The sequence below is a fragment of the Sceloporus occidentalis genome, unplaced genomic scaffold, assembly GCF_023333645.1.
Source record: "Sceloporus occidentalis isolate IW3139 unplaced genomic scaffold, rSceOcc1.0.p SCAF_128, whole genome shotgun sequence".
Lineage (NCBI taxonomy): Eukaryota > Metazoa > Chordata > Lepidosauria > Squamata > Phrynosomatidae > Sceloporus > Sceloporus occidentalis.
Window position 1 is genome coordinate 2,121,420 of NW_028317108.1, and position 25,485 is coordinate 2,146,904.

Genomic DNA, 25,485 nt, shown 5'->3' on the forward strand with positions numbered 1-25,485 from the left:
TGTCCGATTCAGAAGATGTATAGGTCATTCTGTCACAGGAGTCATGGATATTTTCATAACTGTACATCAGAGATGATGTGTACTTAGCAGGTGATGGTGCATTTTTGTTCTTAAAAATATTCAACTATTAACATTTACAGTAGAAATGCAGCCAGAAAATACATATTTTTTTTTTAGGGCAGTTGTAATTGCCTATTAACCTCTATGTGACTAAAGCCGGACTGTAAGTATGTCTCTCACAGTAATGCAAACTGACAGGAAAAGGTTATCTTTTATTTTCTACACAGAGACAATGGTGTCCATGGGTTACTCTCGGGAGGAGATACAGGAGTCCCTCATTAACCAGAAATATAATGAGGTCATGGCTACTTATCTACTTCTTGGACATAAGGCAAATGAGGTACGGCAAACACCCTTGTTCTCATGCTTTCCTATTTTACGTTCTACTTTTTAAACATGTTTGCGACCGACATTCTAGTAAGTCCATAAAAGGTGAAGCAAGCTGCCCCCTTTAGATGTACTGGTAAATTCAATAGAAATTACCGCGACAGACTCCCATGTGTACCACAACCTGCTGGTTCTTGTTGCAAGCGACTGCCCTGCAACCAAGCCAGTCCAGAGAACCAATCAACAGCCAATAGTCATGTGGTTACCGTGATGAGTTACATCAATATGACTTTCAACCCCTTAGCAACCTTTGACGGTTCAGGGCCGTCACGCAAAAACAGTCACTTAACGACCTTTGACGGTCCTGAACCGTCACTAAATTAAATAAGCTTAGAAAGTGATCAACGATCACTTTCCTCGCTTAAACGGCGTTGCTGTAATGCCTCGATGTCGAGGCATTCAGTAATGCTGATATCGGTATCAGGTGCCATGTCTGGCCCCTCCTCGGGTCGTCAACATCGCGGCGGACGCCCGTTTTAAAAGGCGATAAACGATCACCTCCTAAACTTCAATGGTGTCGCTGGAATGCCTCAATCACGAGGCATTCAGCTACACCAAACACCCACCTCAGGACGCGAGGTGACCTGAGGATCTGGCTCCACTTGCAGGTACTGCATTCAACCATGCAAGTCAATGGAGCCCAGCTTTCTAATCACAATGTGATTAGTGAAATATAAAAACTTTGAAAAAAAAAATGTGCTAACATTTAAAAATAATTATGCAGTGATGTCACCACAGGAACCATCCAGTAACAGCAAAATGTAAAAAACAAAAACCCCCAAAATACAATTAAAAAATTAGCGCTTTATCTTCTCAAAAATCTCAACATAGAAAGCGTTAAAATAAAAGCATTTCAAATACCCAAGGGGGGTGTCTAATTTAATGAAAAATGAATGGTTTGATGGGGTAAATTGGAGTGGCCGGGCTCAAAGATAGGGCATAGGCACAGACTGACCAAAATGGAGAGAAAAGCGCACTTCCCAAATGTGGCATTTTAAATCCCAAACAACCCGACAAACTCATGCATGTGGGGTATCACTGAACTCGGGAGATGTTGCTGAACACATATTGGGGTGTTTGATAGTGATGCATACCAGGAGCTATGAATTCATTCCTGAAGTACAATTTGTGTGAAAAAAAATACAGAATTAAACTTTTGAAATAAAACATTTGAAATACTTTGGGGTGTCTAGTTTTCAAAAATATATGGTTTGATGGGGTAAATTGAAGTAGCCGGCTTCAAATATGTTCCAAAGAGGAGAGGCAGAATGACCAGATTTGGAAAAAAAAATGTTTGGAAATCATAAAACGCTACTTGTACTTATTGCCCTATAACTTACAAAAAACAGCAAAAAAACAAATAGAATCTATTTAGCTAGTTTTTTTTACTTCCTTTTGTATGTAATCGATTTTTCAAAGAAAAGTCATAAGTTTTTTGTTTTGTTTTTTTCTTCAAATTTCCACCATGTTTTTTTTTAAATAGTAGATAAGATGATATGATCAAAATAATGGTATCTGAAGAAAGCCCATCTTGTCCTGAACAAAACAAGATATAACTTGTGTGTACACTAAATGGGTGAGGAGAAATTTACAGCTAAACACAAGCACCACGAAAGTGTTAAAACCACCTCGGTCCCAAAGGGTACAAAAAGAAAAATAAGCCCGGTCCTTAAGGGGTTAAAGCACACTTTTTCACTGGCTTTCTCTTTCATCTGTCTCTCCAGACCCTCCTGAGAAATTGGGTTGTTGTATGGAAGCGAAATATACCAGGAGCTGTAAATGGAAAGAGTTAAAATACTAGCATTTGAAATACCCTGGGGTTTGACCGGCTTCAAAGATGCCCCAAATAGCACACAGGAGCAGAATCTAAAATGTATCCCCCAGTAATTAGTCCGTGCCAGACAAAAGCATGGCACAAGTGCTATGAAGAAATTCTGACCTTTCAGGTACACAGATAAAAAGCATGCCTATGTTCTCTGCAACATACACAATGAAAGTGTGGTGCATAGGTCATAAAACCTATTGATTTATAATAGGTTTGTCATGGAAGCCACTTACACACAGCAACAGGAGCAGCCACCACTACCTGCTACCTTGCTGGCTCTCACCGTGAGATTAAGGGGGTGATTCACATGTAAAGGGGAGTGTGTGGCCCAGGCACTTTACAGGCACTTCCCATCCCCCATGTTCTTACAAGAATACAAATACCAAACACCACCTGTCTGTTTGATAGCTAGTTGACCTATTAATTCTTGTACCCATTTTAACCCTTTTTGGATACCGACACAGGCTTTGTTATTAAATTAATATCGCCTTAAAGTGCAGTCTCTCTGCTTTAATTTGAGTTTATTTACATCCGGATCGTAGGAAGGGTTTAGGAAATACAGCTCTTTAAAATGTACCTCTTTTAAAAGGAACTAAAAATAATTAGGCAGTTGACTCAATGGCTGTTCATTATGTCTTCATCAAGTAAGCAGGTAAAAGGTCGAGTTGATTTGAGGTATTCACATTTGGAAGCTGTTGCTGTGAACTCACAACATGCAAGTGAAACAGGCCATCCCTCGGCTATAAAAAAAAAAAAAAAAATCCATCAGAGAGATAGCAAGAACATTAGGAGTTGCCAAATGAACCATTTGGTAGAATCTGAGAGAAAAAGCACGCTGGCGAGCTCTGCAACGCAAAAAGGCGTGAACGTCCACGGAGGATGATCATAGAATCTTTTCCATGGTTAAGAAAAGCCCTTTCACAACATCCAGCCAAGTGAGGAAGAGCATTCTTTGGACAGATGTAACTAAGATCAACCTGTACAAGAATGATGGGAGGGAGGGGCGTGGCTTGGATGGCGAAGGAATAGGACGCACGGCTGTGGAGCTCCTCCAGTTTTTACACATTTACACGGCTTTTATTGCATTTTGGAACCGAATTTGTGTTTGTTTTTTTTGGACGCTCTTGGCTCCAAGGATGTCCACGCATAAATCTAAACCAGCTACGCACAACCTACCTGCTTATTTTGAGCCAAAACCAAAGAGGAAGGCGGCCTCCCGCGCTTTATTGCCCGCTCGCAGTGTTGAGGAAGATGGCGACACCACGTTGCTCCCGGCTGAACCTTGCGCGCCAAGCTCTCCTGCTCCATCTGGGGACGACCCGGATGATCAAGCACTCACCATTTCTTCAATGAAACTATTGCTCGAGGACATGCGACATAAATTTCGCCAAGACATAGAGGATTCCCTTGCGACCGTCCATAAAGATTTACAAGGTTTGGGGGACCGTACGCATCACTTGGAGTCTAAAATGGAGGACTTCTCCGAGGCCCACAACACTGTGGTGGACACCTGTAACGCTTTGCAATCGGAGGTGGAAGCCCTCCGTTTGAAGCTCAGCGACCTGGAAGACCGCTCTCGGCGTAATAACGTCTGCATTCGAGGCATCCCGGAGGACGTTGCCCCGGAACACCTGAGAGCTTATTGATCGCATTCATCGCCTGCCTCGACCTAAGGCACTTCAGGGTTCACCTCCTCGAGATGTCATTTTCTGTCTCCACTTTTATGAACTCAAAGAAAAACTTATGTAAAAGGTGAGGCTTGCTCGTAATATTCCCAACCAATACACTCATTTACAATTTTTTAATGATTTATCTCAATACACCTTGCAGCAACGGAGATCTTTCAGTTATCACTACAACTTTGCGATCTCATAAAATCCTTTACAAATGGGGCTTCCCCACTCGTTTGCTGATCACGAGAGATGGACTGTTCCATTCGATTAGGTCGCCTAAGGAAGGTATTGCTTTACTGACGGCCTGGGGCTTGGACATTGTCCAACCTCGTCACTCACCTGCTCCTGTCACAACACCATCATTGGCATCCTCTCCTAAACGGTTGGCCCGGGAATGGTCTGTGGTTCCTACTCATCGCTCGCCTCTTCATACTTAATTGCCTGCTTCACGGATGACATCCTCTCCACCACAAATATTTTTTTTTATTTTTTTTATTTTTTTTTGTTCTCCTGACTTACCGTCAACTATTGGTTCCCGTGCATGCCCTGTTCGGATTTTGAAAGGCCTGGCCCCGCTTTTCCGGTTCTGTGGGGACTCCATCGCTCTACGTTTGGATGGCACGCCGGTGACCAGCTTCCTGATTGTTCCAGTCTTCGTGAGCTGTGGTTCGACATCTGAGTTCTGGCCACGTTTCTTCGTTTCTGCAGGGACTGCATCGCTCTATGCCTGTGGGATCGGTGTCCGGATGGAACGTTGGTGAACCAACCTCCTGGTTGTTCCGGTCTCATTGACCTACGGTTAGGAGTCTGAGTGAGACTTTTTATTGCTTTTTCTTATTGTTGATTTTTCTGTTTGGGTTTTTTTTTTATTTTTTTTTTTTTTTGTGTGTGCGATGAGGGTTCTGTTGATTTTTACATGATTCCTTACACTCTCACCACACTTGATGCTATGTCTGGTTTCGGCTTCTTTTATGAAGCTGGATCACCCTTACATTTCCATCTCAGGGCTCTGTGTGCCCGCTCTATCCACTACACTACATACACATTTTGGTTCCTTCCGCAGTCGTTTTGTTTTCTCGCCGTGTCTTTCTTTTTTTGTTTTGTTTTTTTTTGTTTTACACATGCTGGAGGTCTCCCTCCCACTCTTTGAATTTGTCTATTCCACCATACAAAACTTATTTTCCTTGTGTTTCTCCTTGTTGGAGAACACAAGGTCTTGTTACTGCCTCCCCCTCACGCGGTCATTTTTTTCAGAGACTGCATGTTGGGAGTTTCACTCTATGTTTGGGGGTTTTTCCTCCGAGTTATTCCCTCTTTAGCTCCTTCGTGTCACCGGTATTTTATTTTTATGTACTCTGCCTTTCTTATTACTCCGATTGTCCACTACGACCTTGCTCTTTACATTGTTTATTTTGTTTAAAGTGCTCTGATTCAATATCCTTTCTGCTCACTGGACTGTGTTTACTTTTTATGAGCTACTGCTTGTACAAGGACCGGGCGCGATTCTCAATGTCATGTGTGTGTGTGGTCTTCCCCGGGGGCATCGGTCACTCTCTCTCACCTCACTCTACACTGTGGGACATTTTTTTATTTTTTTTTGATGAGCCAGTTAATCAATGTTCTTTGCTACTTTCAATATGGCCTCTATTAATTTAATGTCTATTAATGTGAATGGATTAAATACACCACACAAGCGCAGGATGCTTTACACAGATGCTAAGAAAGCTCATGCGCACATAGTTTGTGTTCAGGAAACTCACTTTAAACACTCCAAACAGCCTCGGTGCTTCTTAAAAGATTATCCTTGGCAATTTCACTCTATGGCCACCACCTGCAAGGCTGGTGTTTCCATTTTTATTTCTAGACATTTGTCGTTTCAATTATTTCGCTTGGTGACCGACCCCCGGGGCAGGTTTTTGATCCTTCAATGTATTTTGAATTCCATGGAATACACGTTAGTTTCTTTTTATGCACCCAACACATCCCAATTACACTTTGCTAGGGCTCTGCTTTCTAAAATAGATTCCCTCAAGAAAGGTCACCTCATCCTAGCCGGGGATCTCAATGCGCTCCTTGATCCTTTGTTGTATACTTCGGCCTCCCTGGGGGGCACATATGGTACACGGGTGAAATCATTGGCTACCTCCCTTGCTCATTCCTTCCATTCCTTCCAGTTATATGATGTGTGGCGCCTCCGTCACCCTCTAGACAGGGATTACTCTTTTTTCCGCGTTACACAAGTCATACACCAGAATTGATTTTCTTTTTGTTGATAAGCTTACTTTGCAGATGGTGCGGGGCTGCTCTATTGGTGTCATTACTTGGACTGACCATGTGCCGGTCTTTCTGTCTCTGTCAGTTGCTCACTCCTTTATTGGTCGGGGTTCCTGGAGGCTTAATAATTCCTTGCTTTCAGATGACTCCATCAAGTCCCAGGTTCAATCCCACTTAGAATTATATTTTCGCGAAAACACACATCCACAAACATCTATAGAGACATTGTGGAATGCCCATAAGGCGGTGGTCAGAGGCAAATTCATCAGTATTGCCTCTTATTTAAGGAAACAGCTAACAATTCTGATTTAGATTCCTTACTTTTACGTTTATATGACTTGGAAGCCCTGAATAAACAAAATCCGTCAGATCAGTTCATTGCAGAAATGGCCCGTATCAAACTTAGAATAGCTGAGATTCAAGCCGAACGCACAGCCCCGATGAGACTTCGTCTCCGCCATCGATTCTATTCCAAAGGCAACAAGGCTGACACTATGTTAGCGAATAAACTCCGCCACGCCACGGCCCTGTCGCGTCCTCAATTTGTTCTTTCCTCACAGGGGGTTTCATTGCGGAATCCCTCTCACATTGCCGATAGATTTGCATCTTACTATTCCTCGCTTTATAATCTCTGTACTGATTCCTCAACTTCTCAACCCACGATAGATTCTATCAATACCTATCTCGACTCTGTGGTGCTACCTACTCTCACTGAGGAGATGGTCACACAGTTAGAAGCCCCTTTGGAGCTAGATGAACTTCAGTCCACGATTACTCAATTAAAAAATTATTCTGTTCCCGGCCCTGACGGTTTGACCAGTTTTTATTATAAGACTTTTTTCCCGGTGCTGGGCCCTCACCTTCTTTCTTTATTCTGTTCCTTCATGTCCACTGGTCGCATGCCGCCTGAAAATTTATATGCCCATGTTGTTACAATCCCTAAACCTGGTAAACTTACTGACAAATGTGAGCATTATCGGCCCATATCCCTTTTAAATGATGTCAAGTTATATGCAAAAATTATAGCCAGCAGACTTTCTCTGCTTCTTCCCTCTCTCTTACATTCTGACCAGGTGGGATTTGTGAAAAACAGACAAGCCAATGATAACACGCGCAAATTTCTTAATGTTTTGTGGGAAGCCTCCAAAAATAACACTCAGTCTGTTTTGATTTCTTTTGACGCTGAAAAGGCGTTTGATCGCCTCCATTGGTCCTTCCTGACGTCCGTTCTCTCTAAGTTTGCTTTTCCGCCCTCCCTGATTAGGTCAATAATGGCGCTGTACTCTGCTTCTGTTTTCTTTTCGGGATTCATTTCTTCCCCATTTCACATCTCTAACGGGACGCGACAGGGCTGTCCACTTTCTCCCCTATTGTACATATTGGCTCTAGAGCCCTTGGCGCAACGGATTTGTTCTGACCCGTCGATCACGGGTTTCCCTACTTCAAGTGGTGCAGATGTTACGCTAGGTCTCTTTGCGGACGACGTTTTGGCTTCCATCACTCACCCTTTAACTTCCTTACCTGCGTTGATTTCTCAATTCCACCAATATGCTCAGGTTTCCTATCATAAAATTAATGTACACAAAACGCAAGCTTTAGCTCTAAATTTACCGAGTTTGGCATTACGCCTGCTCCGCGAATCCTATGCCTTTGATTGGAGGAGAGATTATCTCCTGTACTTAGGGATTAAACTTTCTCGCCTACTATCTAAGCTGAATGAATTTAACATTTGTTCAATTTGGAAGCAGGTTCTCCATGACCTCGACAGATGGCGTTCCTTTGATCTATCCTGGTTAGGGCGTATATCTTCTGTTAAAATGATGCTTTCGCCGCGGCTTTTATACACCTTTAGAGCAGTCCCGACCACTGTCCCTCGTAAATTTTTACATCAAATACAAGTGGTTCTGAATTCTTTTATTAATTTTAAAGGTCACTCCCGCATCTCCAGACAGGCGTTCTATTCTCCCAGGTTCAAGGGGGGTCTGGGAGCACCAGATATTCTATCCTACTACCATGCAACTATCCTGGCGCAATCGACTCTATTTCACTATCGAGGTAATCTGCCTCAATGGGTAGCCCTTGAAAACGCCAATGTCCATCCTTATTTGGTTGCCTCCTCCTTATCGCCCGTCACTTCCGTCACTCCCTCCCACCACATTATGTACGCTTCACATTTGGTCCCACCTGGCTAAACGTAATTCGGCTTTAGTGCACATTACTAAAGCTACTCCGCTCTCCTCCCTTGAGTTATTAAATCCACACTTGAATCTAGCCCGTTGGTATACTGCCCGCTCCTTCACAGTGGGAGACCTCTTTGATAAAGGTTCTTTCCGGACCTTTTTAGATCTTAGTTCAACTTACGAGCTTTCCTCCTCCGAGTTTTACAAGTATCTGCAGGTCAGACACCTGCTGCAATCTCGAACGTCCTCGTTAACCATTGACGTGTTCTCATCTGATCCAATCGTTCATTTATGTTCAAGGTCCTCCCCCCCCTCGAGGTGTGATTTCTATTTGTTACAGTTCGCTCCTAACCCATCTATGGGACGATAAATTACCACATATGCTAACATGGGAATGTGAGTTAAGTGTCACCTTCCCTCTTGAGATGTGGCTTGACTCACAGAAGGCGATGCGTGGTGTATCACACTGTAGCAACCATATTGAGCTACAAAAGAAAATAGTTTGTAGGTGGTACCTCACCCCGGCTCGACTGTCACATATGTTTCCGTCCTGCTCGCCTTTCTGTTGGCGTGGTTGCCTGGACAGGGGCACCATGCTTCATGTGTGGTGGCTGTGTCCCCCTGTTTCTCAACTTTGGAGACGATTGATACATCTTTTGGAATCCACACTGCAAATATGCCTCCCCTTTACACCACAATTAGTGTTATTCCACATGTTTCCAGATGACATTTCTGTTTGTGTTAAGAAATTGGTGATTAATTTCTTTTTAACTTTAAAATTGATGATAGCCCGTAATTGGAAGTCGGCCACACTCCCGAAACTCGTTGATATACTCCATCATCTGGAACACACGCACCTCCTAGAAAAATTGTCATTCCATAACGATCAACGAATGCCTTTGTTTGATAAGGTGTGGGCTCCTTGGACGCAGGTCCAGCTTTCCCCACTGTGGCAGGGATGATTGTTGCGGTTTTTCTGTGTGATTGTGCCCGGTCCTTTCTCTCTTCTGTATCAGATTACCATATGGTTCTCCCGATGACTTGTCCTGTTTTGGTCGTGGCATGATAACATTCTAATAGAGCACTATTTTGTTTTCATTTTTCCTCCTTTTTTTATTTATTTTCTTTTTGTTCTGATGGAGGGAGGGTGCGGACTAAGATGAACACCATATGTCAAGGTGTGCATAATTATTAGGCAGCTTCATTTTCTCAGGAAAAAAGGCCAAAAGAGTTTAAGCTGACTCTGAAAGGTCAAAAATTCCAGAACGGCAACCTACCTGGAGTGTCCAGAAGTACATGTTCAGTGCTCAGACACATGGCCACTGTATGGAAGGCTGAAACCTGACCACCACTGAACAAGACACATAAGTTGAAACATCAAGATTGGGCCAAGAAATATCTGAAGACCGGTTTTATGGACTGATGAGATGAGTGACTCTTGACGGTCCAGGTGGATGGGCCCGTGGCTGGATCAGTAACAGGAACAGAGCTCCACTTCGATGCCAGCAAGGTGGAGGAGGGTTACTTTGGAATTATCAAAGATTAGTTAGTTGGACCTTTTCGGTGTCAAACTTAACTCCCAAGCCTACTTCCAGTTTTTGGAAGACATTTTCTTCAAGCAGTGATACATGAAAAAGTCTGCATCTTTCAAGAAAACCATGATTTTTATGCAGGACAATTTTCCATCGCATCGAAGTACTCCACTACGTGGCTAGCCTGTAAAACGCCTTTAAGATGAAAAAATGACATGGCCCTTTCCTCACCTGACCTTAACCATATTGAGAACTTACGGGCCCTTAAAAGGCAAATTTACGCTGAAGATAACGCGTACACCTCTCTGAAGAGTGTCTGGGAGGCTGTGGTTGCTGCTGCACAAAAAGTTGATCGTTAACAGATCAAGAAACTGACGGACTCCATGAATGGAAGGCTTATGACTATTGAAAAGAAGGGTGGCTATATTGGTCATTGATTTGTTTTTGGAAATATCACATGTTTATTTGTAAACGTTGAGTTGTTTAGTATTCTCACTAAACACGTAAGATAGGAAAATTCTTTTTCATTTAGTTGCATAAGTCTGCACACTAATTGTTGCCCAATAATTGTGCACATATAGATATTCTCATAAGAAAGCCAAAACCTCACCTTTCCTTTCTTAAATATTCAGGCTCACCTTCGTCCTTTGAGATGTTTTAACTTGTTTACCCCTACCTCCATGCCCGCGAGTGATGATAGAGACAATTTGTTTTATTTAGCGTTTGGGGGCTCCTAGGGACTCTGTACTAGGATTTGTACATTCAAGCTGGTGATCAGGAAGGGAAATAAGAGAATGCAGTGGTGACAATGTGCAGCTTAAACAGGAAAAATATTTTTGAGTGAAATCTCTCATACTGTACTTTAGAATGTCCATTTTTGTCTTCCTTCTTTTTTTTTTTTTTCTTTTTTTTTTTTTTTACAGGGCAATAAGTACAAGTAGCATATTGCTATTTCAATACCATTTTTTCCAGATCTTATCTTGTACCCATGTCCTATTTGGTCCAGTTTAATTTACCCCCATCAAGACATATGTTGGGGAAAACTAGACACCCCAGGGTATTTAAATGATGGTATTCTAACAGTTTCCATGCACTAATTCTACCACTGGCGCTCTCCAGTCCTTCCTGTGTATGTTTCCTCAGTAGTTAAAACCAAATTAAGTATATGCGTTTTGTTAATGGTGTATTTTGCCTTACATGAAATGCTCACACTCCTACATTTGAATTCAGTTTGTTCTAAAGGATGATTTTGCAAACCTAATCTAGTGCTTTATTATCTCAGCTGGACAGCGACAACCTGACCCTTAAGCCCAGGCCCCCTCAAGATGTCACAACCAGCACAGCTCCATCTCCTGCTCACAAGGTGCAACGAAGTGTGTCAGCCAACCCGAAGCAGAGAAGACTCAGTGACCAATGTAAGTAGCGTCGCTGTAATGACTTGATTGTGAAGAAAAGGTGGTTAAAATAGGTTCCTCATACAATTTTGTTGTGTCTATGGCTGAATGTAATGTCAAGCTAAACAAAGAAAACCCATATTGCTGTTTTTCTTTAAAAAAAAAAAACAAACAAAAAAAAACCGTGTATATACACACACACTCACCACTTTATTTGGTACACCTTGCTAGTACCGGGTTGGGACCCTCTTTTGTCTTCAGAACTGTCTTTATTCGTTGTGGCATACTTTCTACAAGGTGCTGGAAACATTAGATTTTGGTCGATATGGACATGATGGCATCACAAAGTGATTGCAGATTTGGCGGCTGCACATCCATGATGCATTCCCATTCAGCCACATCCCAATGGTGCTCTGTTGGATTGAGATCTGGTGACAGTGGAGGCCATTGGAGTACAGTGAACTCATTGTAATGTTCAAGAAACCAGTTAGAGATGTGAGCTTCGTGACACGGTGCGTTATCCTGCTGGAAGTAGCCTTCAGACGATGGGTACACTAGGATGGACATGGTCAGCAACAATACTCCGGTAGGCTGTTGCGTTTAAACGATGCTCAATTGTACTAAGGGATCCAAAGTGTTACAAGAAAATCTCCACCACACCACCAGCCTGAACCGTTGATACAAGGAAGGATGGTTGTTTACACCAAAGTCTGACCCTGCCATCTGAATGTCGCAGCTGGAATCGAGACTCATCAAGGCAACTTTCTTCCAGTCTTCCATTGTCCAATTTAGGTGAGCCAGTGCAAATTGTAGCCTCAGGACAGGAGTGGCACCTGGTGTGGTCTTCTGCTGCTGTAGCCCACCTGCTTCAAGGTTCGAATTGTGCGTTCAGAGATGGTATTCTGCATACCTTGGTTGTGGTTATTTGAGTTACTGTAGCCTTTCTGTCGTCTCAAACCAGTGTGCCCGTTCTCCTTCTGACATCAACAAGGCCTTTTTTGTCCACACAACTGCTGCTCACTGGATATTTTTTCCTTTTTGGACTGTTCTCTGTAAACCTTAGAGATAGTTGTTCGTGAAAATCCCAGAAGGTCAGCCGTTTCTGAGATACTCAGACCAGCCTATCTGGCACCAACAACCATGCCACGTTCAGTCACTTAAATCCCCTTTCTTCCCCATTCTGATGCTCGGTTTAAACTTCAGCAAATTGTCTTCTACACGTCCACATGCCTAAATGCATTGAGTTGCTGCCTTATGATTGGCTGATTAGCTATTTGTGTTAAGCAATTGAACAGGTGTACCTAATAAAGTGGCCAGTGAGTGCATATGTATGTATAAACGTGTGTATATATGTATTGTAGATAATGTAGTTATACAGATTTTCTTTTTCTGGTTGTATTCATTGCAGCTGGACCAGCCATCCCAACCTCCAATTCCTACTCTAAGAAAACCCTTAGTAACAATGCAGAAAATAAACGACCCGAGGATGACAGTGGACGCAAATCCAGTAGCACTGTCAGAGTTCCTCCCAGCCCACTCTCTGGGCTAGAGAGGAAGAGGACCACCCCAACTCCATCTACGGTAAGAACTGCTCTTCCCTTTTTGTTACTGTATGTATGTATGTATTAATACACTGATATATTTGTTAGTGGATTAAATATCTTCTGATGGCTCTCCTGACATGTTCCTTTTGTACTGTATTCATTTAGACCAATAACAAAATCCTGCAGATATGTATGGTTGAAATTTGTAAGACATCAATACAGATCCCTTCCGGTTTTTAAGTTGCTGTTAAGCTTTATGCATCGTTTTCTCCTGTACAGAACAGTATTCTTTCTACTGGCACAAATCGTAGCCGGAACTCCCCCATGTTGGATAGAGCCAACTTAGGACCCAATTCTGTTCAGAATGGCAAGGACAGGTAAGAGATCTCTGTCAACTCTTACAAGCATATTCTTTCTTTTGTCCTAAACAATACAAAACATGGTACAAAATTGATTTATGTTGTGCGCGGTTTTCTGTTTTGGTGTTCTGTAAAATTAATATATCAGAAGCCCTATGTCTATGCACCCTCTAGGTTTAACATTTTATTTGGATAAATATTCATTTATTGTGTTTTCCTAAGGTCATAATTGTTCTGTTTGCACCAATATGTCATCCTGTATAGTGGCGCTCACCTGCATCACTTCTGTCCTTTGTTTGCTCTCCTTTTTGTTGGTATGTGCCCTCATCATCTTCTGTTTTGTATCTCCATCCCCATCATCGTCCATTCCCTTCAGCTTCTCCACACCTGGTTCCCGTGCTTCTACTGCATCTGCCCCAGCCACCTCTGCCCGGACACGCCAGCACCAGAAATCCATGTCCACCTCCATGCACCCCTCCAAACCTGCTCATTCTTTGGAGGTCAACTGTGACTCACAAAGATCCAGGCAAGTGTTAAGGGTAGTAACCTTGTGATTAACAAGGTGGCTCTTTTCTTTTAAATTTATAATAACATTTCATTTTAAATTATATTTGTTTTATAGAGTGCCAGGAGTTTCCACAGTGCTATTACTATAATGGCTTACTGGTACAAAAGGAGAAGGGTCTTGTATCTATTTTGATATCTGTTTTGATGGATTATAAGACAAAGTGAGGGAATCTTGGGTGAGGATCATTTCTTTGTAGCAAGGGTGACGTGGAAAAGTCAGTGGTGTGAAGATCTCAAAGTTGAGGAGGATGGATGGCTTCATCAGGATGCAGGTTGAGGTTGTTAGGAGGGAATATTCTCTGTATACAATTTTTAGCATTTTTGTTCAGTTGTGATTTAGTGTACTAACGTGAGCCATATATTTTAACATGACCATTTTTTTTTATTAAGCTATTTTCATATCACAACAAAGTATACATTGCACAAATAATGAATTAGAATGTGCAAACATAAAGGAAAAGAAAAAAGTTAATATGGTTTGCTTTTCTACAGTATTACCTCTTATAAACTGTACAGTCCAAATGAGAGAGAAAAAAAACAATGCAATTTTTATGGTGCTCAAAACTGCCACATAAAAGTAGACAGCCAGGGTATTCCAGTATAATTTTGACACATTTAGTGCATTTATTTTCCCACCAACCTTATCCAAAATCATTGGTAAAAACCAAGATCAGTTTTATGCACAAACTTAGTAACGGTGCTTTGCATTACTTGACCTGCAGAAACAATGTGTTCTGTAACATTCTTCGAGTATAGCGATGCACCACATGCATATGTTTGGCATGTTTTGTGGAAGCTATGTGCACATACAAAAATAACCTCACAATTTGAGTTTGGCAACAACTTGCGTTTAAAAATGTCTTGCATGTATAGGTTTGGCCTGCTTATGGGACACTACTGGCAGGGACGTCTTTATTGATTGGACCTTGTGCAAGCATTTACTTGGGCCTCCGTGCTGTAGCATGCAATCACGGCCTCCATCCCAACACACAGAAAAACAAAAGAATGGTGTGGGTCCAGCAAGTCACCAGAAACGGACCTGTGAGTCGCAATCTGGGTCGCAATGCTCTGTGACCCCATCAACCCCCTTAGAGTGCCTTTGTCTCTTTCTTCACTCTGCCAAATCTTTTTTCCTCCCCCCATGTAGTTCAGGTATAGATCAAATAAACACATGAAAACACAGTGTTGCAGGTATAGATCAACTGAAAAATCACAACCAAACTCAGCATTGAAGGTAAGGGTCAAATAAATTAATGCATGGAAACCCTAAATTACAGGCAGGTATCGCAGGTCACAAGGCCAGCCCTGGAACCCAGATATCACCCACAAGACTTGTACAAGCACCCAGTTTACACGGACGCAGGATTAGGCTGGATTGCATCCACAGGGTTTACCCAGCACCCAGATTACTCTGTGTCTTGGGGCTCTTCTCAGAGTCTGAGTGCCAGGAGGTCTTGTCACCCTTGACTTTTTGATATGTGCACAGTTGTGAGGGGAGATACCGGCCGTGGTTGTGGGTCCTCGAGGGTGGAGCCACAAAAGGAGCAGACACACTCAATGTTGCATATGACCCTACGAGATTAAGAGCTACTCCTTGACAGTGGCACATCACAACCCCTATCATTACATACTTAGCCAGACACAGTGGTACAGCATGACTCCTATTATAATATAGTGATCCAGACACTAATAGAGGTACAGCATAACTCCTATTACTATATAGTGATCCAGACACTACTAGGTATTGAGCCAGACATTGATGGTGATAGTGTCATTTTTGTGTGCATTTTGTCACTTTTACCCTCACACTTAGCTCTCTCTCTCTCTCACTCTTACTCATTCTCACGCACTCACTCTCAAAGTGCTTTCTCTCGATGTCTTCCTACCATCTTGCCAACCACTTGATGTCTCTCTCTCGCTTTCCACAGCTCAGTTTCTTCTTTTGCCTCTTCTGTCTTTCGTTAGGATTTCTATCTTCTTTCCGAGCCAGTGGCAGCCTTACCAGCCATAACACCATAACAACCATTACGTCCACCGCATCCATCTTCTATTTCCCTTTCTTTCACTATCCTCCTTTTTTGTGCTATCTTCCTCTTCTGTCTGTTTTTCTTCTCATGTCTGTTCAGTACCCATCATATAAACTTTATTCTTATCTTTCATTCTTCTTTCTCTTTCCCTCTTTTTCCGTTAATTCTATTCCTCTTTTGTGCTTTCCTTCTTCCTTTATACATTGCAACTTATTTCCTCATATTTGTCATACGTTACCTCCATCACACCTATAACATCTTACTCTTATGTCAACTCACTCCAATAATACCTCATTCCAATCACACACCACTCATATCATACCCAGCCATCACAAATTATACCTCGCTCCCAACTCACTCTCTCCTCCCTCTTGCCTTGAGCAGATGCAAAATGGGGTGGGGTGGGCCAGACCAGAGGAAGCAGCATGGAAAATAAATGGCCTGTCAAAACACACTTGGGGGGGAGTGGCTTGGGGAAAAAGAGTCTCTCACCTCTCTGTCTATTGATACTTGTAGCTGAATAGAAAGTGTCACCTTTTTTGAGGAAGTCCGCTCCGTGCTCCCCTTGTCACAAAAAAAATACCAGCTTTGCATTGCCGGTATTTTACTCATGCCGGTACCAGCTTCAAGGGGCTGATTACTGATTAGACAATGTTTTTTGGAGGGGGCATATACATTTTTATGCATTTTATCGATTTGGTCATTCTGATGATCTTTCTTGGAAAACGCAATGCTCCATTCATGTAAAATAAGTAGGGCCAACTTATGCATGTTGGGTTCAGGACCCCAACACAAAATTATATTGCGGTATTTGGTCCGTTGAATTGGTTTGGGGACCTATTTCATAGTAAAATCTTTATTTTTCATGGTAATGTATTATTCATACTAAAATGTGGGATGTACATCTAAGAATGATGCCAAAAGAAAGCTGTATCTGTCCTTGAACAAACTATAATTTGTGTGGGTGCACGAAACATTAAATAGCAGAATCCTAGTTAAGCAAACGATGTAAAAATGCCAAAGAAGTCTCTGGTTTTTGGGCACAAAATACCCTCACTAAAGGTTAACTTGCCAAACCAAATAAACTAACTTCCTAAATAAACATAATTTTGTCATGCGCAGAGGGACTGTAAATGAGCTGAAACTGGACTTTCAGTGTCCAGCAGTCATCCTGCCAAAGATCACAGTAGAGCAACACTGGAGAAGATTGAGATGCTGGCCATGCCATTATGTCCTCAGTGTAATAGTACAGCCTACATTCTCAAGGGATTTATTGTAGCATGTGGGGAGCCAATAGAGGGACGTAGTTGGGCAAGAAATAAATGGGCTAAAAAATTACCTTGAAAGAGGTTTTCAGCTTGGTTATCAGACAGGAGAGAAGTGGCCAGTTTCCAGGGAGCTGCAGTAATCCAGGCAAGGGAATAGATTAGTATTGTAATAGTCACGAAATGATGAACAAAACCGTAGCTCTTTCACATATGCTGTTCTGACATTTTTGTTTAAAAGTAGATCTGTATTTGAGGTGTATTTAAGACTGCTCACTTAACCTTCTGAAACTACCAGGACAAATAGGCTTATTTAACATTAATTACACAGGAATGTAAGTCACTTGGACAGTGAAATTTGTTTTAATCTGCAAACACAATAACATGTTGCTAACCTAGCATAAAATATCGCATTTGTTTAACCACTTTGCATCTGCATGCTGATTTTCTAGTGTATCTTTTTCATAGGTTGCCTTTATGTTCTGCATCAACTATTGGAATTTCTTGGAATCAGGCAGATTCCACAATACGCAAATTGATCAATTTTATGGATATCATGGGATTACTCTCAAAACTTGTATTAATGATGTGTTTTTGGTCAATGCATAAAATATTCTAAATTGTAGGCTAAGTTTCAAGGAAGTGAACAAAGCAGGAAACAAATAGAAAATATCCTTAAATGTTATTTACAACATGAAATTGCTGAAGATACTGTCTTACTTAAAGACACAGGCATTCAGCAGCAGCATCCTAACAGGAAAAACAAATCCTACTGAAAATTTCCTCTAACAACTTCCAAACACATACATTTGCTAAAATGCAGTCTGCACCGAGGTGCGTGCTCCCTGGGTGCTGTTCTGTGCTCCGAAGAGGCAACAGAAGCCCAGTATACGATACTGGGTTCCCTCAAGGGGGAACCCAGACAAATTCCAGGCCGGATCTTCGAGTCTCACCCCAAAAGGTGAGACCCCTTTTGCCTTAGGGCACTCCCGCAAGGGAGTAGCCCACTTTAGGCTTCACTGGCAAAAAAAACAGTGATCCAAAAACCAAGTGTCCAAAACGAAAATCAAGAGTGGTCATGGCCTCGCAAGTGAGTCAAAAAACCGTGGATATCAAAAAACCAAATTAATAGGCACACATTTCTGGCCCAGCCAGATTCAAAAATAAATTCAACTCCAAGCCCGTATGGTGCAAGGAGAAGAGTGCAGGAAGGCCACCAGTGCACTCACCGTGCGCACGGTGACTCCGGCATTTCTGCCAGGGCAATTAAGCACCTTGGGCTCCATGCTTTCCCGGCCCTAAGGCCAGAGGATCAGTGTTTCCCCCCTCTTCCCATAAGGGTACTACACTTGATCTTAGCCAAAAGGCCGAGAAGCGATCTGCATTTTGAAGTACCAACTGGTTGCAGTATTATGGAAAAAACAGAGAAGCTCCTAAGCATATTTTTTTTTACGTATTTATGTTAGGGAACCTTTGAAAAAAAAGTTTCTGAAACTAACAGTATGGGACATTTTATAATATCTCAATCTGCAATATTATTTCCTCAAATAATTTATTCTTTATCATTGTGCTTTGGCAGCTGAGCCTTTTCTGCCAGAAGTGCATAGATTGGTAAAGAGAGAGGCGAAGTATTCAAGTAAAGTTATTAATGTACTACTTTTGCCAAACATCGTAACCTCTGTTTTAATTAGGTTACACTGGAATGCTACCCTTTCTGGTATCCTACACATGTTGTGCACCATAAATTATGCGTGGAGTATTCATAGTTTTATTTAGTTTAGGTTACTGTAAAAGCATCCTTTACTGTTTGTTTGCAAGGTTTTGTAAAATAAGCTTTAAATATTTCTTTTTCATGTCTGTCACGTGATGCTGGGCTAGACAAAACCTTTTTCTTTCTGTCTTTTTACAGTGCATCCTCTCAGAGAGTACCTGTGGCATCCCCATCAGCTCATAACATCAGTAGTGCTGCCCCTGAGAGGGCCAACTTTAATCGTGGTGTCACTAGCCGCAGCACTTTTCATGCAGGTCAACTCCGCCAGGCTCGGGACCAGCAAAATCTTCCATTTGGCGGAGTCACACCTGCCTCTCCTTCTGGAAACAGCCGGCGAGGAGCCACAGGGAGCATCTTCAGCAAGTTCACATCCAAGTTTGTACGCAGGTGAGCAAGAGACTAAGAGCATTAACAAAGTAGAGGTAATTGCGTTTGATGGACACAACTATACTTTGTCTGAAGCTATAGTCAATATTTGTAAATTGTCTAATTAGGTGATGCATGATTACTTTGTTATTGCCAATACAAAAAGTTGTTTTTTTTGTGTTTTTTTTAAAGTACCCTGGTAGGTTATGGAGGAGAGTTTCCCTACATGTATAACTTTGGTATTGGATATGAATTAGTAAGATATGTGTACTAATATAGTGTTTACAGATTTCAACAATCAGTCATTAATGGGAATTTATTTGAAAAACAAGTATATGTGCCATATTAGACATGTTTTCCTCCCCTTACTTAACTTTTTTCTGTTTTCCTCCCACCCTCTGTCTAGAAATCTGTCTTTCAGATTTCCAAGAAGGTAGGCATGGATTCCCCTCCTTATTCCTTCTTCCCACCTGCTCCATTTTTCTGTGCCCTTGTGTATCTACTGTCTACTAACTACTTATAATACTTGTGTTCCACTATCTTTTTGGGTTAGTGTGCTTGTTTGTAGTGCAGTGCTGAGAACTGTGGCAGACTCTGGATCCAAAATGACGTGTGCATTGGTGCACTACATACTGCCACATGTCTTGTGCTTTCTTTTCATGGGTGTAGCAATTTGATTTCAGTAACTGTACTTTGCCACCTGGTAGATATTTCTATCTCTTTGGTTACTTCCCTTTGCACACTGCAGTTTTCAAGTTGTTCTGGGCAAATCCCTTTTTGTGTGTTACCTTATACATGCCTTGTTAAAGTTCTGATATAAAGGCACTATTCTGTATATTCAGTGTATTATATGATTGTCACAAAACAAAATGTTTTTTTTTTTTTTCTTGTCCTCACCTTGTTTGAAACTCCATAGATTTGTCTAGTACCTGAACAAGGCTGACCCATAGCTCTACAAACCCTGCATTCTAGATATGCGGTGGTTAGTATGTCTAATACATACTAATAGACATACAGTGCTACTGCACAAGAGACATTCTGATTAGTGTATGTGTCCATAATATATAGTTCATTGTGTACAGATGTAAATATGACCACAGTTTGTAATAGTGTATAGGAATAAGAAAAATGTAACAAACATAATTGAAGGTAGCTCAACTACTGCAGTGTTCTAAGGCATTTTCACTTGTGGTGCTTGGCACTCTCTGCCAGCTTTCAGGGAACACAGAGTGGCTGCGTGTGTATGTGGGTGTGTTTTCTCTCCCCCCCCCCCCTCCTCATGCTTCATCGCTCCCATCCCATATCCCTGTGTCCTTGTTGTCTGTCATCTGGACACTTGCAGAATCGCTCTGGGTGTATGAATAGAGACGTCACCTGCTCATGCACAGCCACCTACTTTCTGCATCGGAGACTGATAGAGGGCTTTATCAGCAACACCATGTACCAGCCATTTTACTGACACATGTTTGTAAAAGCAAAGCCAGTGTAACAGGACAGAACATTGGAGGCATTACTTGGCATCTTAATAAACTCTAGAACCAACATAGATTAGTGGATAGTTTGAGTTGGAGCATTTCTTTAAATGCTTTTTTTTGTGGGACTTAAAGGGGACTGTATGGTGAAGATCTACATGTGTGGGTGGGCATAAGATGCTGATCAGTGTGTAATTGCATGTAAGTATTTAAATTTGGTTACAATGTATATAAAGCAATGCATTGCTAGTCTGTTCAGAGACTCGATATACAGCATATATGTCTGGTTAGAACTGTATGTGCAGACTTGTATGCTGTGTAATGTTGTAAGGTACCATGATTACATGTAAAGCTTTCAAATTTGCTGTCTACATGTCAACCCAGATATTAAGCACACGCTTGCATTATTGTATAGTTCTCTGAATGGTAACATGTCATATTTTACATTCAGAAGGCATTGGATGTGTGTGCTACTGCTTTCTTGTACAAGGACCATAGAGAGAATGTAAGGCAGAGCTCTGCATTTTTAAAGGGACTCTCCAAGCATTATGTAATATTTTATGCATATGCTGGACAATTTTTTGCTAAATTAACATTTTTCCTGTGCAAATACATGGGGAATTACACTTTTTCAGGAACTATAAAATGAATGTTAAATTACATACTAAATACTTTAATATGTATTTTGTTGAGGTAGAGTGGAAGATTATACTGCTCAATGTAAATCACTGGATTGGAAAGTAAACCTGCCCTAAAACTGTATCAATGTGAAACATTTTATTTATGCTATGGGCTAGGCAATTTGTGAGAACGTATTTCTATGTATATTTTTGCATGTGTGTAGTATTTAGAGCCAACAGATTTATTTAGCACTTTGGAGTTTATGGTATAGTTGAAACAATAGACATGAATATATCAGGAAATGCGGCTCCCTAATTGAAGAATATCAGTTTCTGTTTTGGAAACATTACGTTTCATTGTGTCTGTAAAGAGGATGTGCATGTGACGAGAACGACCTGTACCACAACTGGGTGCACCCGCCAGATGATCCTTCTTTCTCCCCATGACCACCGGGAACACAAAACTTCAACCGCCAGGCAGGTCTAGCGTCGAAGGCAGCAGGAAACATAACTCTTTGGGAACCTTGGCGGCACTGTAGTATACAGAAGCTTAGCAATACAGTGCTTTACCTCCCTGACAAGGGCAGTACCGAGGCTTACCCCAATAACACGACAGGGCTCGTATTGAGGTAAAACAGGAACTAACTTTATTGAGGAAACAATCACCACCCGCCTCCAAGAGCCTTTCAAAAGGCTGGCGGTGAGTTATGACCAGCATTCGATAAAACACACCATATGCAAAACAATATGCAGATCATATGCAAATTAGCTAGAAAAGCACACCAATTTACACAATCCTGCCATCAGAACAAATAAAATTGGTCAGGCAGGAGGAAGGGGGAAACTGGCACAGGGGTCCACCGTCTGATAACCTCTGCTTTCATTGTGTTCTGGGAATGCATGCTGACGGCATTATTCTACCTGTATATATTGCCAGTACAGCATATAAATAGATTTTTACTAATACTACAGGGATGCTGCCAATCAAAATAGTCTTGTCATTCCCCCCTTATTTGTTTTATATAGTGCCATCAAATTCCGTAGCGCTGTACAATGTGTAGACAGGACATAACTAGTAGTATGTAACATAACAAATTGACTTACAGAGACAACAGGTTGGGAGGGCCCTGCTCAAACCAGCTTACAATCTAATTCTACATTAAACAGTAAATGAAACTTGATAAAATGTGAATAAAGTGATTGAGCAGAGTATCGCTCAATTGTGCCAACAAATGCAACCCAATGATATACCGTACATGCTGTGAAAAAATATTGTGCACAAAAAATACTTCTATACATATCCTAGATCATATTATATATTGATCTGCTAGGGGTTAAATGTTTTCAGTACACTGATTAAATGTTGGAGACTTATTGAAGAGGAGGGCTCTCTGCTCCTTGATTACGCTGCTGTCCAGGTGAAATGTGCTGTCCTATTGGCTGCTGGTGCACATCATTACTTGGTATGATGTGTGTGACACTGACCTATTAGAGGAATCTGGAAATCTATTAACTCCATGTTACTGAAGGACGTGAACAGCAAGCTAATGAGCAGCTGCAAGGCCATCCTGAATTGCTATTAAAAAGCTCTATTTGTTGAGTAATTTGTGGCTTTTTAGTAAGTTTGACTGCATTGTTAGGGGAATTGTATAGATTGCATTATGGGTTTTTTTTTTGTTTTTTTTTTTTTGCTCTTATATTTTAATATTCCTTGAGGAATATACTTGACATTGATATTTAGGTAAAGATAGATATATAGATATGTTAAGAAAATATTGAAAATATAAAATACTTAAGTATAGCATTGAGTCATATTTGTGATGTTTTTCTGGTTAAGCATACCATAAATAATGGCTACAACTGTTAAAAAGTAGTTGATCAAGGGAGTAATCTGATTGCCACTATGCAATCAAGAATGATTTTTTCCCTGTTGTGGCATAATTGGTAATTGCCTCAAGTAGTTTTTTTTTTTTTTTTTTTTTTTGCCTTCTATTGGATCAACTTTAGAGCTTTATGGTAGGTATGTCAAGCAATAGAACGGTACGGGTTGTTCAGCGTTCTCAATTGACATCTCTCAAATGCAAATACCACACAGAATATAAAAAACAATGAGCTTCCATCATCAATATTGCCTTTTTATACTAAAATGCAGTCTAAACTTTTACTTTTTTTTTTTTTTTATTGATTATATAAAGATAACAATACCAACATATACATGATACATAAAACCTTTGATTCTTACATCATACAGATAATATGGCTAAAATAATTTTATAGCATTCAAATACAAGATGGTAACATGACCAAGTTATTACCTAGGTTGTCGAGGGAGGAGAGAAGAGAGAGATAATGATAGCACTTATAAACATATTAGAATAGTAATATAATATAGTAATTGCCAGGGTTGTGTAAATGTTTTTATATGTTTAGCCATTTACAGAGATCCATCTATGCCATGGAGACCATATTGCATCATAATTTTTAATGTTATTACAAGTGGAGCCAGATTCTCAATGGTCCACAGCTGTTGTTTTTTGTTTCCTCTGTCCATATATGGGCATACTGTTTCCTGTATTGCGCAATGTTATATTAAATAGAAATTTAAGTAATAGTATAAAAATGAAGTAATGTACCAAAGAACCTAATATATCTAAAAGGCCTTATGATATGCTAGAGGGCAGTTTAAAAGTAATATATTTAAAAGGTCAAAGATTAAGAATATTTGAAAACACAAATTAAATAAAATATTAGACCAGGAGAAATTGTATATTAAATACATTATCAAATAAAATGGCACAACTCAAAGTCCGCATTTAGTCCAGAAGGTTGAAGTGTGTTAAAATTGTATATGAAGCGCATTTCCTCCTTCCCAAGGGTCTTATTAAAATCCCCTCTCTTTTGTTTAACTTTACCTTTGTCAAGGCTAAAAAGGTTGAGCCCTTGGGATTGCACTTGTTTGTTTTTAAAATGCAGCAACACACTGTTTTTCAAACCCATTTCATAAGAAGTGCAAGTATATTTTATTTTCTCTTGTGGATTCTATATTATATAAAGCGCTAAGTTAGAGGAACACTTTCTTTTCTATTGCTTGACACTTACACTATTGCGTATTTATTTGTGGGGGAGTTTTTATATGCACTTTTGAAGCAATTTATTTAAAATTATTGGTTATCATATTTTAGTTATTTTTAGGTAGGTATGTCTGAAAGGTTGAACTTGATGGGCTGAAGCACCATTTAAAGAATAGGCGTGTGTGCGCGCGCGCATTATGTAAATGCACCATCGTTTAAAGGTGAACTGTGTAATATAATTGCAAACGGTTTTCTAATGATCAGTTAGCCTTTTAAGTTTAAATTTGGATTAGCGAACACAGGGTGTCATTAGAACACAGGAGTGATGGTTGCTTATAAAGAGCCTCAGTGCACCTATGAAGATATTCCATTAAAAATCACATATTAGAGCTACGGTAATCAGTTAAGAATGCCTGTACTGTTTCTGAGCCATTTCATGTTATTTGGGCAAAATTAGCTGTTCTTTAAAATAGGGCTGAAACTAATCGATAAAATCGATTAATCGAATCGATTTTTATCGATTATGAAAAGAGGTTTTTTTCCGAGCAAATGCTCTGGAAAAACTTGTCTCCTTATATAATCCGACCTCAAACAGAGATCGGATTATAACACTAGAATCCAGATCCCCTGCAACGCTGCAGGGGACCTGGATTCCCCTCACTGTCGGCCGGTCTCTCACTTCCGTCTCCCCCTCCCATACACCCCTCTGACTCTCTCCCGACTCCGTTACTGACAGGCACTTTCACTGCAGCTTCATAGAAGCCTCAGTGTAAGTGAAGGGCAGTAACGGAGGCTGTATGTGCGCATCGTGCAGACCCCCACCGGCTGACAGAGGATCATTCCCCCCCCCCCCCCCCCCCCCCCGTCCATTTAACACTCCCTCCCTCTCTCTCCTCCAAACTTACCGGTGCTTCTGAGTCCCTGGTGCTTAGTCCGGGCAGCATGTAGAGCTCTACGCGCTTGAGCAGAAGTTGTCTACGTGAATCGCGTAGAGCTCTACGCGCTGCCCGGACTAAGCACCGGGGACTCAGAAGCACCGGTAAGTGGGGGGGGGGGGGGGGGGGTAACACAGGAGGATCCAGGTCCCCTGCATCTGAG

The 25,485-nt window shown here is 41.2% G+C and overlaps 1 protein-coding gene across 1 annotated transcript in view; it reads left to right on the forward strand.

Moving 5' to 3' along the window:
- LOC149281741 (serine/threonine-protein kinase MARK2-like) overlaps positions 1 to 25,485 on the forward strand; it is a 45,445-nt gene that overhangs the window by 14,286 nt on the left and 5,674 nt on the right. The window contains exons 10-15 of the mRNA XM_089499019.1: positions 288 to 400; positions 11,214 to 11,346; positions 12,734 to 12,906; positions 13,149 to 13,246; positions 13,605 to 13,754; positions 18,997 to 19,245. Of these exons, the coding sequence (XP_089355145.1) occupies positions 288 to 400; positions 11,214 to 11,346; positions 12,734 to 12,906; positions 13,149 to 13,246; positions 13,605 to 13,754; positions 18,997 to 19,245 (916 nt within the window). The remainder of the gene's footprint in view (positions 1 to 287; positions 401 to 11,213; positions 11,347 to 12,733; positions 12,907 to 13,148; positions 13,247 to 13,604; positions 13,755 to 18,996; positions 19,246 to 25,485) is intronic.